Genomic DNA, 12,688 nt, shown 5'->3' on the forward strand with positions numbered 1-12,688 from the left:
TAGGGAACCTGCATCAAAGTGACATGTGGGCTGATGTGCATTACTTGCCTCCGGAAACCGCGACTAGGGGATTTGCGACACAAGACAGATGGGAGCTGCACTTGCTGGACTGCCAAATTGCCTCCAAGAATTTGCAGCTGCTTTTGCCGCTATCCAGACGCTCCTTGGCCTCGATAATTTCCTCTCCCAGACAGCTATATTTCTTGCTCTCCAGAGTTCATGCAAGACAGCATGCGATATGGTGCCTGTGATGTTAGAAATGGGTAGAGAGATGAGTCATGCCAAACCCGTTGAGAATAGTCACACTAAAGAATGAATACATTGTATCCTCATGAAGACCACCACACATTAGACATGAAGGGTCAACTTCTACCCTATTTACTAATAAATTGGAGGTGGTGGGCAGGACTTCATTCACAGCTCTCCAAAGAAAGGTCCTCCATTTTGGGAGACCTTGATCTTCCATACCCTTGTCCAATTGTTGAAATGTCCAGTGAAAATTTTACTTATTTAACTTATTGCTAATCCTAAACTTCACCCAACTTCAATTCGGTGGAATTCCTACTCTAAACTTTTTCAATCTTTATTAAATATTGCATCAAGTAGTCACATTTCTACTATCTTAATTTGTAAAGTAATCCTTAACTTTCAATCAATTAATATTAATATTGCAGCGATATGTGATATCATCCTTAAGTATTCACCTATAAGAGATCTGTATTACTACAATCCTAAAGTGCATCAAAATATATATAACTCACTCTAATACCTCTATTTTTTTCTAATCAGAAACAATCTACAGGTTCAATCACTTAATTGACCACTACAAATGAAGAACTTAAGCTGAAACTTATGAGGTTTGAAAAAATAATCTCTACCTATCAACTCTATACTCAAAATTCAAGTAGAATACTACAATACAACATGCCAATCGATTAAAGCACTCTAAAGATACCATATGTACATTGTAACTTTCTTCAACTTAAACCATGAGATTAAGTCCAATTCAGTCTCAAATCGCATATTAAAGTAACACTTTAAGGCATCCAAGTAATAAAAAAGCTTTACAGTAAAATAAACAACACTGAAAGAATTATATCTGCTAACTCTGGTCATAAAGCAACATAATATTCTGCGTCATTCATCAATAATATTTGACAAGGAAAATTCATTTAGTCTTCTAACAAGAAAGAATCTTGTAAAGCTTTGACAAACTTTTTCTCAGGAACCCTAAAATAGTATATAATACATAAGGAACATTTTTTTTTTTTTTTTTGTAATTTAACAAAGTAAATCATCAAGGCAAGAACCAATATTGCAGAAATGTGACATTAATTTAGGCTGAGGTGACTCAATTGGGCTATAATGTACATGGACCAAACCACACTAAAATATTGAATCCAGTAAATTAGCTAGTCTAACCCATGGCCTTATAAACCTATATGTGTTTCTCTTCTTTTTCAATGTGGACTCTTTAACACTCCCCCAAGTGAAAAACCAAGCCATTTTGAACAGAGAAAATCATAGTGGAAATGAAAAAAATAAATAAATAACTACTGACTATCACCTTTTTTTTTTTAAATTACTGACTGTCACCTTAAGTTTAGAGAAACAAGAACATACACTTTCAGGGCACCTCCAGGGGCTAGGAAAAGGGGCTTTCAAGGGTTGAAGTATACACTTTGGATGATATGCATAAGTACAAGTATCACAGTTCAAGAGATTCTCATCTCCATCACAAGCTTGACCAGAATCAACTTTCTATCAATAGGAAAACAAAAAAATAAAAATCACAGTATAAAAACTGATCATTTCAGCAAAATAAAGAGAATGTACCAGGAGTCAAGGACAATACATATAACCCTAAAATCACAATTAAGAAGGAAGTCATCTCTAAAGGATGCTTTAACATTTATGCCAAATCCTTAGGATTTTTTTTCTTTTAAGAAGAAAACAAATATGACAGACATCTAAATGGTTAAAATTAAATATACATCTGCCAACCAGGTTCCTTAAAGTTCAGTTGCAGAAACAGATACACAAGTTCAAGAGGGCAGCAGAGTATTTCTTTTACCGCCACATCAGGAAAATAGAAATCTTGAAAAAGAAACATCGAAGCTCCCTAGCTCCCTGGAAATTTTTAAAACCAATCCTATCATCCCATCAACAATAGTTTTTTTGTACTCACTATTGAAATATGCAATAGTACAAATGTATTCCAATTTGAATTTAATGTGCTGCCAAAGAGCAGTCTATATATAAACATGGGCATTAGTAGGCTCTAATGCATCGGAAGGTTGTGATGAGTCACAACATTGATGCTATACTAGTACTCTAGAGTGTCAATAACTAAAGTTTGTTGATGTATACACACACACACAATTTAAAGTTGGGAAACTTTAGTGAGATATCAATTACAAACTTGGTTGCTATGGAGCCATAATTGGTAATAGTTCTGTTTGCTATATTGTAGTTTACAAAATTTTGTGGAACAAAATTGAGAGCTTGTATCATAAAGCTTTTGTTAATTTCAAAAAAAAAAAATCAACAAAAAAAGGGAATGATTTTTAAAAGAAAAGGGCTTTAGGGCATTTCAAAAAAAGTATGAAGTTCATGAATCATATCCTATCGCAAATCATTCATACCCACACTCTATCCACCCACCAACACTAGTCAACTAATCTTTTACCGATTCCACAACACCCCCAAAAGCATCTTCTGTGAAAATTCTTACCGGCTACACTACCGCTCTTGACACTTGACCTATCTCACGACCTACTCTACCCAATATATGTCTCCTTGATGCCATCATTAAGCCCACCAACCACTCCATTCCATCTTCAATAGCCCAACAGCCCCTTTAACCCACTTCCCCTATTCCCCTTTACAAAGTAATTGTTAAATCAAGCATACATTTCACTCCAACTTCACTTATAATTAATACAAATTTCAGATCTTCAAAGGTTCATTTCTAACTATTGTCATCCAATTAATGCAGACTTAAACATGGAAGTGTTTACCATTATAATCTATTTGGCAATTTAAAGATCAACTAAATAAAATACAACCTAAAACAAGCCCAAAGCTACTTTAAACTAAATTTTGACATATTACATTTAACTACATCAAAGAAAAACAAGCATGTCTTTGCTTTTGTGTGCTTGTTTGAATCCCAACAAAATGATTAATGTGGCAATACAATTTATATGAAGAATATGAAATCATACCTCAGCATATCAGATTCAAAAACTGAACCCAAACCACTTCTCTTCAAAGTCAGATCATCTTGTTTGACTCAAAACCCTGATTTGACAATATATAGTGGTAGATTGTAATTGCAAGGAAACGGAGCAAGGAGAATGGGATAGTGGTCTCCAACACAACCAAAAAGTGAACATTAGTTGGGTAGCATCAGAAACATGTCAAACTAAGAAAAACAAACTTCTTTAAAAATATATATATTATGGTCTAAAACTGGAAAATTAATTAGTCGACAAGTTATATCCTTTATAGTGGTTTGTCATATTTTTGTTAAACTGTTGGATCCCATGCACATAGGAATATAGGATTCACTTTCATAAACTAAATAATTACATGAAAAAGTAATTTTTAGCGAATTACTTTCATGGTATTGATTCTACTTGGAAATATTAATGATCCATCAAATGCAGCGTAGGACAAAGGAAGAAGAAGGCTAACAAATCAAGCACGGTTGCAAGAGCTCTTGGTCCAATGTAGATATAACCTGAAGAAAAAAGACCAGTGCAGTCTACATATAATCAATCTTTAAGAGTAAAGAAGCATTTCTTTCAGTGACCTTTTTCCTTGTTTAGGGGTAAGGGTGAGAGGATGTAGGATCAAATCTTTTGGCAGCAACAGACCATCAATAAGCATTTGGAAATGAATAAAGGGGTTCAAAGAAGAAGGAAAATAAAGATGGGTTGCTGTATACTGAGCCATTAACAAGTGCCAAAATTGGTGGTGGCGAGTGCAAAATTTACAACAAATCTGTGTGTATCTCTATCTTTTCAAGGGTTCCAGTTGAACTTCCATTCTTTCAGAAGCTTGCAAGTCTTTGTCTACAGCCCTGCTTGGACTCAGTAGATCAACATCGTCCTCCTCACCATTACCCAACACCCAATTGCTTCTTCCAAATTCTCTATCTTGCCTTCTCTTCCTTTGACGATACTCCAAATATATCATTGTCAAAGCACCAATTAGAAACCAAACAATTAAGGCCCAGATGAGTGCATGGACATCTTCATCATCATACCTGTCTCCTAAATGCTTCATTCCACTTATAAGAGCAGCAATCCCAACAATGATGGCACATCTGCCAGTGACAACATGGACATACTCCCAAAGAACTCTTTTTGATGAAACCTCCTCACCCGGAGAAGGCTTCTTAGGTCTCAAATATGCATTCAGTGGTTGTGCAATGACAAGCATTATGGCAAGAAGTCCAAACTTAACATGAAGTGAGTTGAATGCAAAGCCCCGGAGTTCAGCTACAGCAAAAAGAAAGCCAAGGAAAACAATTGCTAATCCTGAATACTGCAAATAAACATGAATCTGGAACCAACCATCTCCCTTAACATGTTTTAAGTATCTAGCAGCCAGAATCCCACCCGGAAGCAAGATACCCCAGGCTAGAAACATCATGAATCCATGTACAGCTAATACTGGACGTAAATCCTCCTCTGCCTCTGCAGAACCACGCATAAGCAGCACCAGAACAGGCCTACTGCTTGTTATAGAGTGCATATTTCTCACACTTAAGTGGCCCTCTGACCATTGAGCACCCATTGCCCATACAACTCTGAGTGGGGTTGTAGGCTCAATAATGTTTTTGCATTCTGGCCTATCATCTTTAATGCATGATGGAAGAAATGGACGGGTAAACTCCATAGTTATGATGCCATTTTCTGACTTGCATCTAACATTTGTCAAGTTCTCATTTGTTGGATGAATACTAGAGGAATCTCTTCCATCTATCCAATATGTGCTTACCCTTCCTTTTCCGTCATCATCAACCCAACCCACATAAGCATAGCTATTCACCATTCCACGACCAAACCCAATTGCAAGATAACCACTCTTTTTCTCACCCCGAGCAGCCATAGATATTGAATTTTCTGACAATGTCCAGAAGAGGGTAACTTGTTCGTCATCCAAAATAACACTGCTGTTGTACATATCTGGTAAACCACCATCAACTACTTCAACTTTCCAACCCATTTTCTGTGTATAAACAGACTGATAGTAAACCAGGTTTGGTGTGTTACGGTTAGGTGCCCAAGTCATTTCTGTAGGACTGGCTTGAACTCCTTCTGCTTCTGGACCCCCAAAATATATTGTCTCAGATGCATTCCTCAATGTTGCATTTCCACCAATTGGGTCAGAAGTAATATAGAATGCCACATCATGCCCAGCTTGTAGTGAAAATATTATTGGAACTCCCCTCTCAACCCTGAGAATAGGTGCCTCTTTCTTGTTGATGTAGAGAACTCGTGAAGGATTTGGTGGATTGGGGTAATATAATGCTGGACCTGCTGTAACAATAAGTGGTTCCTTTTTATCAGCAATTACAAGATCTTGATCTTGTTTATCATCCGCATCAAGAGGTCCGAGGCAATCATTTACATGTTCTGAAATGTTAAGGGTCAAGTGCCCATATGTACCCCCATGGTTTTGTGGAAGATAGAAAGGGCGGAGACTATCTGGAGGGCTTATCAATCCTAATGCCCATATAACTGTCATTTTATCCTTTGGATACAATCGAATATCATACTTCTTATCAACAGAATTAAGGGGCCTATTATACCTAATAAACGACACACCATCCCTTCTGTGACCATAAACCAACCTTGTATTATTTACTAATACTTGATCAGATGGTTCATATACAGTATCTGGACAAACACCCTCAGCACTTCTATCCTTTTTAATCATGCATTCACTGTACTTTGAAATGAAAAAATCATCAGCAAATGGCATGCCATCCTCCCTGAAACCTGTGATTGTCACATCACTGCCAGACATAAACTTAGATGAAGCATTAGGATTTGCCCACCCAAATGCCATATAATTAACAAATGGAATTGCAGCCTCTAATCCAATATCAATTGTATCTTCATCTTTATTTAAAGTCCACCTAATCCTATAATTCTCAGACAAGATTCTGCAATTCTCCAACATTGTGGGTTGCCCTTTTGCCTGAACTTCAGACCCATTCACATACACACTTGACGGAGCCAAATAATTAGTTGAGTTTGTCGAATTTCCCAGTACAACATGCCCAAAACCCGAGGTTGTAGGCAGATCCCAAACGGAAACAACCTTGATATGATCCCATGTCATGTTCTTCATCAAACTCACAACAAAACTCTCATTTTTATAGGTCTTGTTCAAAATCTGATCAGAAATCACAAAACCCTTGGTGAGATTCTCGAATTCTTCTCCAACAGCACCCCACCAACGCACATCAGAACCCTCCAGCATATCAAATTGGCTAACCCTAAAGGAGCAACCATCCACTAAATTCAGTACACCTCGCAATTGATGCTGTGCCATGGAGAATTGATATGTGTAGTTCAAAAGAGAGCTGTTCCAAGTCTTGGGGCAGCTCCGTCCGGGATCACAACAAGAAAGTGGAATGAAACAGAAAAATAATCCAAGAATGAGCAGTATACATGACATTTGACGATGGAAGTTGTTCACTTCAGTCTTCAAACAAGGAAGAGTCTTGTAAGCTTTGACAAACTCTTTCTCAGGCACACTGAAATAGTATACAGCACATGAGAAACTGTTGCCTTGTGTAATTTAGCAAAGTAAATAGTGAAGGCAAATGATCTTTGAGAATCAACATTGCAGAAATGGTATGAAAATTAAGCTAATGGCAGAAATGTGACATTAATATTAGACCATGAAAAACCATCAAACTATAGATTTCATATAGAGAGGGGGGAAAATCAGATCAAAGAAAGCTAAGCACTGTCAGAATGGAGAAATACCAAGCACAGCGATGATAAGAGAATCCTTTCCACTTAACATCATACTGTTTCACAAATATTTGCTTTGATCCAAGTTTTGAAGCATCACTATCATCACCAATAGTTGGTTGTGTTTCACAATCCAATATTTTGTCAATATCATTGAGAGGGCTCACCTATGAACAGAGAAATCATAGTGGGAAGGAAAAAAAATATTAAATAACTACTGACTACCACCTTAATTTTAGAAAAACAATTGTTAGGGAAACAAGAGCATACACTTTCAGGGCACCTACAGCTACTAGGAAAAGTCGCTTCCAAGGGTTGAAGTAAACACTTTGGATGATACACGTACATACAAGCTTCACAGTTCAAGAGATTCTCATCTCCACCACAAGCTTGACAAGAATCAACTTTCTATCAATAGGAAAACAAAAAATAAGAATGACAGTACATATAAAAACTGATCATTTCAGCAAAATATGTAGAATGTACAGGGACAAAACATATAATCATAAAATCAAAATTAACGAAAACTTTGGACGCCACCAATACCACTGATAACCGGGTGAACTCAAAGTGGACCAAACAAGCTTGGGATTGGACCCTCCCCTGAAACTGGGTGAACACAAAGTGGACCGAACAAGCTCTAATACCGTGTTAGAATCTAAGATTGGGCCGAGGCCACTCGACTGGGTTGTAATGCACATGAGCCAAACCACACTAAAAGATTGAATCCAATCAATTAGCTAGTCTAACCCATGGCCTTATAACTCATATGTTTCTCTCTTATTTTTCAATGAAGGACTCTTAACAAGAAGGAAGTAATCTCTAGAGGATGTTTTAATATTTATGCCAAATATTTAGGTGTTTTTTTTTTCTTTTGCAAAGAAAACAAATTTGGTGAACATTTAAATGGTTAAAATTCCAAATACATCTATCAACCAGGTTTCTGAAAGTTCAATTGCAGAAATAGATACACATGCATATACCACACAAGATTAAGCGAGCAGCAGAGTATTTCTTTTACTGCCACATCAGGAAAATAGTAATATTATGTCCCAGTCCATTTCTGTGTATAAGTTTACAGTTCTCATTCTAGGGTTGATTTTAAACTTTAATCCAATAGGTGTTTCATCACCTAATTATTAAAACCTTCTCAAGTAAGCCGATAATTAAACCTGACAATTTGTTTGGCATCATTTCTTCCTAAGTAAGTTCCATCCTAATTCTTCTTTTTCCTACTAATGCCATTTGGTCAACATGTTTTTTCACTCCCAATCCCCCCAACCCCACTCAGCTCTTTGGGATTAAAAGTGTTTGTTTCATGAATGAGAAATTGCCCTCCGGCCTCCCTACTACCCTATCTGAGAGTGAACTAATGTGTTCCACTTATTTATTGTATTTCTATGGTCTTGACCACAAGACGAGACGTTTAAGGCATCATTGGGGTGGTCATTTTATAATTCCTGCAAGCTAGAAATGATAAGATCAAGCAATGGATTATCTTTCCTTCAAACTTCGCCTTATTTTACTCAAAGGGTTGAGGGGTGTAACACATCAAGTAGCCCAGTCAAACTGATATTCTTTCCCATACATCTCAAACAAGGGAACACTAGCAGCAACACCAGCTCTACGCCTCTACATACCATCCATGATATAACAAAGATAAATTTACAGATTAAATTATTTAAATCAAACCTAATACACAAGTACCTCATCAGAATGTCATGCTCAAATATGTTTTTTAAAGAAACATTCTATTTTCCATATAATTATCAAGCTAACTTTAAGTGGTTTATAAAAAGGCACTCCAAATTTGCATGCCTAATGATCAAAGATTCTTACTATAGGGAGTAAAATGTCCAAGATAATGCTAGAATAAAAGTAGAGAGTAGTTGGAATTACAAAGTGCCATATTGGAAGGTTGCCTAAATTAAATTCCAACAAGTAGTAACCACACTTAGGTAAAGTGCATATACAATTACATCATAATACAGTTTCAATTTCAAACACAGACCACGCATTTCTTGCTTCAGCTCTATCAAATTATATGCTTCAGAAAAAGAAAAAAAAAAGTTGTGTTCAACAAACAAAAAGATGGTAATGCTGTAATCTTTTGTGATCCAAGAGTGATATAGTAATGCCATATTTAATTACAGAGAAACTACTCTTCCATTTAAATGAGCAGTTTATTCTAGTTCTTTTAAAAGGGACACTCTATGAAGCATGGACCAAAGCAAACTTTCTTACTGCCAATTCTACATTGATGTCAATTTCACGTGGAAAAAAAAAAACAAAACAAAACAAAACAAAAAAAAAAAAACAAAAACAAAAAAAAAAAAAAAAAAAAAACAAAACAAAACAAAACAAAAAAAAAAAAAAAAAAAAAACAAAACAAAACAAAACAAAAAAAAAAAAAAAAAAAAAACAAAACAAAACAAAACAAAAAAAAAAAAAAAAAAAAAACAAAACAAAACAAAACAAAAAAAAAAAAAAAAAAAAAACAAAACAAAACAAAACAAAAAAAAAAAAAAAAAAAAAACAAAACAAAACAAAACAAAAAAAAAAAAAAAAAAAAAACAAAACAAAACAAAACAAAAAAAAAAAAAAAAAAAAAACAAAACAAAACAAAACAAAAAAAAAAAAAAAAAAAAAACAAAACAAAACAAAACAAAAAAAAAAAAAAAAAAAAAACAAAACAAAACAAAACAAAAAAAAAAAAAAAAAAAAAACAAAACAAAACAAAACAAAAAAAAAAAAAAAAAAAAAACAAAACAAAACAAAACAAAAAAAAAAAAAAAAAAAAAACAAAACAAAACAAAACAAAAAAAAAAAAAAAAAAAAAACAAAACAAAACAAAACAAAAAAAAAAAAAAAAAAAAAACAAAACAAAACAAAACAAAAAAAAAAAAAAAAAAAAAACAAAACAAAACAAAACAAAAAAAAAAAAAAAAAAAAAACAAAACAAAACAAAACAAAAAAAAAAAAAAAAAAAAAACAAAACAAAACAAAACAAAAAAAAAAAAAAAAAAAAAACAAAACAAAACAAAACAAAAAAAAAAAAAAAAAAAAAACAAAACAAAACAAAACAAAAAAAAAAAAAAAAAAAAAACAAAACAAAACAAAACAAAAAAAAAAAAAAAAAAAAAACAAAACAAAACAAAACAAAAAAAAAAAAAAAAAAAAAACAAAACAAAACAAAACAAAAAAAAAAAAACAAAAACAAAAACAAAAACAAAAACAAAAAAAAAACAAAAAAAAAACTGTTAATTTGCCCATTGCTACAGTGGAAGCCCATCACACAGCCTAAAATACTTAAATTTTCAAGTCCAGTTTATAATGCAAACAACCAATATTTCAATAGCCATCCAAGCATGTTAAAGTGTTAAACTCACATTTGATCAATCTGTTTACACCCTAGACACTGCTGAAGCTAAAATTCCAGAAACTCTATTTAATTTGAATCCTTACATCATGAGCAGTAGAGTTGAAAGTTCACACTAAGAGAAATCATATTTAAGGGGAAAAAAAAAACCATCTTTTTGTCTCCAAGATTGTTTCACTAACCAAATTAAAGCCCAAATTACCACTGAACTATGTCTTCATTTTCAAGTTACACAGTTCATTTTATGTTGGTCAGTGAAAAGTGTAGCACAGAGAGTGTAAAAACAAGGGAGCAAACACAATATAAAAGTGCATAGAAATGAGCAATGTGAGTATAAGAAAAAAAAATCCGAAATTGAGCAATTTACAGCATCGTGTCTGACAAATCCCTCTATTGTCTCCTGTGAAGGGCAAGATTTGCCGCGCCTAATATCAGTTTCGTCGTCTGAATCGTCCAAATTGTAAACGGGCCTTCGCTCCCACCGAACATGAAGCCTTTCCGCCAAACTAGCCATTTCCCTGCATCAGATCATCATACAAAAGAAGCGCAATGATTACATACATTCTGCGTAAAATAAATTCAAAAGGGAGAGTGATGATAAACACTAGTTACGCATCCACGGACTTCAGTAGAACATTATTAGGTTGTCACGTAATTGAACTAAAATTGAAGTTTCAAATGTAAATGTCAGTTAGGGCTTTTGGCCAACTGATCTTCGGAATCAATAACGGAATCATGATGTAAAAAGGTCGAACAACCGACCTGAAGTCACTATATACGCGGCGAAGAAAGACAAAGCTAGGAACTCAGCCACTCTCCGTTGAGGTTTGAATTTCTGGAATTCAGATTCAGAAGCGATTCATTGCTGCAAATAAAGTAGAAATGAAGAGCGAATTTTCATTTCCAGGGATTACTTTGCACGAGTGTTACATGTCAAGTAAAATAGGTAAAATAGATTGTTGATTTTATAATTAATGATAATTAAGTTGGTTCGCAATAATATAGGTCATCATCTTATAAATGATTTTATGCACTTAAATGGTTTACACGATTGTCTTTGTATTTAACATTTAAATTAGATACTTGAACTCATGATATATTACTTAGACACCGTTTCCTTTTCATGAACAACTTTATCATAGTCTTCCATAATTTAGATCCCTTCCACTCCTCAAGTCATTTTTCAATACTTTTCTTTACTTAGGAATGAAAATTTCCTAACTTTTAATGTTCTTAAAATAGATTGTTGATTTTACTTGGTAATATCTCCGTGCTTCTTCTTCCACCTTGTGGAGCTCTAATCAACAAGCTACACAATTTTGACTTTTCTTGTATCACCCGAGAATTTGTGGGTACAGTCATTGACAAACTAGATCACTTAGGTTGATGAGCATGAGCGTAATAGTGGCGTCACAACAAAACGCTCATGTTCTCCTAGATCATTGTATGGTGAACCATTATGTCTATGATTGCGATGAATGATCAATGCATTCCTTTATATCTCTTAGCATTACAAAACACACACACACCTCCTTGTAGCTATCATGAAGTTGATACAAAAATACAAAATTGATAAAATTGTGAACTTCTCTCAAGTCCTAACAGATGATGCAAATGACGAAAACTAGGATTCTTGAATTATTGGCAACTAAGAAATTAATTCATAGATTAAGGACTAAAATGCAATGAAATAAGGGTAAGATGTAAAACGATGTAGTATTATTGCTTTGAAGTCAAACAAGAAGAATGTAATCAAGCTATTGAAACATAATTCTTCTAAATAGGCTATTTTGTAATGTTAATTCAATTACAATAAGCTTCCTAAAATTTAGGCAATTGCCTTTTATCGAAATTAGACATGTAGATTTCTAATTATATATATTAACTTTATTGTCTGCAGATGTAAAATGATCATAGTGTTAATTAGAATCAATTGCAGATACATCATTTTCTTCAGTGTGTTTAGAAAAAAGATGGACATTCACTCTCCACTGTGTTAATATTTTCTGCTAAAAATAGCAATGTTGCATATTGGTAAAAAGTATTTCTCTTGTAATGGAAAGTATACTACACAAAATAGCATAATAATACACAAGCATGTCAAGTAGGTTGTAGCTCAATGGCACCTTTGTGACTTTCCCAAATGGAAAGTAACAAGTTCAAACCCTAGTGGGAGCCAAGAACTGTAAGGAATGTAGAGGACATCATGGTGAGATGGGCAGATTAAAGAGGTGTTGGTTGGTTGTTTTTTAATGGACAAGGTGATCAAGTTTGATGTCATGCGCAATGTCTTGCCTTTGGTTTGGCG

At 34.1% G+C, this 12,688-nt stretch overlaps 1 protein-coding gene across 3 annotated transcripts; it reads right to left on the bottom strand.

Annotated features, from left to right (window-relative positions):
• Nucleotides 1–203: 203 nt before the first annotated feature.
• LOC116001907 (cytochrome b561, DM13 and DOMON domain-containing protein At5g54830-like) lies at nt 204–11,295 on the bottom strand. 3 transcript variants are annotated; one of them, XM_031241861.1, is made up of 8 exons: nt 11,143–11,295; nt 10,748–10,898; nt 7,272–7,409; nt 7,014–7,168; nt 3,622–6,778; nt 3,228–3,303; nt 1,624–1,761; nt 204–245 (listed from the first exon to the last, which is right to left on the bottom strand). In XM_031241861.1, exons 2-5 carry the CDS (start codon nt 10,892–10,894, stop codon nt 4,021–4,023), a joined length of 3,198 nt encoding a protein of 1,065 aa, XP_031097721.1. In that variant the 5' UTR covers nt 10,895–10,898; nt 11,143–11,295; the 3' UTR covers nt 204–245; nt 1,624–1,761; nt 3,228–3,303; nt 3,622–4,020. The 3 variants fall into 3 exon arrangements, with proteins under 3 accessions (XP_031097721.1, XP_031097720.1, XP_031097722.1); XM_031241860.1 differs by having other exon boundaries at nt 3,228–6,778; XM_031241862.1 differs by lacking the exons at nt 7,014–7,168; nt 7,272–7,409; nt 11,143–11,295 and having other exon boundaries at nt 3,228–6,778; nt 10,748–10,859.
• Nucleotides 11,296–12,688: the final 1,393 nt, after the last annotated feature.

Source organism: Ipomoea triloba, chromosome 13 (genome assembly GCF_003576645.1).
Source record: "Ipomoea triloba cultivar NCNSP0323 chromosome 13, ASM357664v1".
Classification (NCBI taxonomy): domain Eukaryota; kingdom Viridiplantae; phylum Streptophyta; class Magnoliopsida; order Solanales; family Convolvulaceae; genus Ipomoea; species Ipomoea triloba.